Below are 1,462 nucleotides of genomic sequence, written 5' to 3'. Positions count from 1 at the left end.
CAAAAACCGGCATTCATGAAGGCCGAGCTCAAAAGCTTTTTCGATGAAGCCAGACATATTATGTTTCGTGAGAATTGCAAGTTCGGTAGGCCATCTAACTCACAGTTGTGTGGCGGCAACGCACTTTTTTTTTTTTGATTGCGGCAACGCACACTTGGTGTACCATGTACGACCGACTATTGAGCCGCTTCCCCAATGTTACGGTTCATCGCGTCCATCGTTTTCAGCAATCATATTCATTCTACCAGATGGATGACGTGAAAGAAACCTCCATACAGCGAGCGATCGGCCTAGATACATGAGAAAAACGAGCGATCGGCCTAGATACATGAGAAAAACGTGATGGCTAGATACTTTTTACTTGAGGCTTGTTCGGTTAATCCCCACTAAAGGATTGGAGGGGATTGAGTGAGGGGATTGAGGTGGAATTTGACTTACACAGAATTTAATCCTTCCCAATCCATTCCAATTTCCTTCAAATCTGTTGCAACCGAACATGGCCTTAGCAAGTTGTAGGAGCTAGTCTACTTGTTTCCTTAGGAGTGGGGCGTGTTGTTTGAGGCTTGAGCCGTGGCGGTGGCACCGCCGTCCTCGTCACGGCGCTCCTTGAGTGCTCGGAACACCCGGGAGCTCTCCTGGAAGATGTGCGCGCGGCGGCCGTAGTCCGTGGGACTCCGCCCCTCGTCTTTCCCGGCCATGGCCTCGTCCTCGAGCAATTCCAGTTGCTCTGGCGCCAGCACCTTGTCCTCCTCTTGGACCAGCTCCTGAGGCAGGGGTCCGTCCTCCTTGCGCGCCTCCACCGGTTCCGCCCCGGCACCCAGGCCGCACTGCGCGCGGAGCGCCGTGGTACATGTCGCGGCACGGCCCATCCCAAGCCTTTCCGCCGAAGCGAGCGAGCGCGGGACGGCACGCAACGATGGGCGCACAGGCACAACCGTCGCCGTCGCGGTCGCGGGCTGCATGGTCGTGCAAAGTTGAGCCTTGCACGTTGGGTGGCTTGGCTAGCTTGGGGGCCTGTACTACGTGACGGCGGTTGGATAGGATCGGTACTTACTCCTACCTGTGTGTCGGTTTGGGCGTGGGAGCGGCGGGGTGCAGTGCAGTCGTCTGAGTAGTAGGCTTTTATGCGAGGGCCTGAAGATTCCGGACGTCGCCCAGCTCGCCCGCGGCGTGGCAGGGTAGCGCAACGCGTGGAGCCACGTATCCCCCCGGCCGCCTTGCTCTGCTTAATGACTCGATGGGATCGGCGGAACACTGTGGGCGGGCGTCGCGCTGTCGGTTTGGAGTCCTAGGCAGGTTTGGCTCCCACCAACAAGCAAGACTCCAGTTGGAGCTGCCCTCCGGGTCTCGAGTGGCCGGCTTTTGGTTGCTGTTGCACGTCTCGCTTGTTTTCATCGTGCTTGCTGCTCGTGGGATGCACGCCTCATGACTCCATGAGCCACTAGCTTTAATCAGGGCGTTT

The 1,462-nt window shown here is 57.4% G+C and overlaps 1 protein-coding gene across 1 annotated transcript; it reads right to left on the bottom strand.

The window, feature by feature from the left end:
* Positions 1 to 434: 434 nt before the first annotated feature.
* Positions 435 to 1,103, bottom strand: LOC123446509. Its single transcript, XM_045123086.1, has one exon. It carries the CDS (start codon positions 960 to 962, stop codon positions 537 to 539), a length of 426 nt encoding a protein of 141 aa, XP_044979021.1. The 5' UTR covers positions 963 to 1,103; the 3' UTR covers positions 435 to 536.
* Positions 1,104 to 1,462: the final 359 nt, after the last annotated feature.

Source organism: Hordeum vulgare, chromosome 4H (genome assembly GCF_904849725.1).
Source record: "Hordeum vulgare subsp. vulgare chromosome 4H, MorexV3_pseudomolecules_assembly, whole genome shotgun sequence".
NCBI lineage: Eukaryota > Viridiplantae > Streptophyta > Magnoliopsida > Poales > Poaceae > Hordeum > Hordeum vulgare.
Note: the sequence above shows the minus strand (reverse complement) of the source record. Positions and strands in the feature narration are given on the sequence as shown.

What these genes read in the sequence shown, in the direction of transcription:
- LOC123446509 (XM_045123086.1), bottom strand. Translation starts at nt 962, where the DNA reads ATGCAGCCCGCGACCGCGACGGCGACGGTTGTGCCTGTGCGCCCATCG.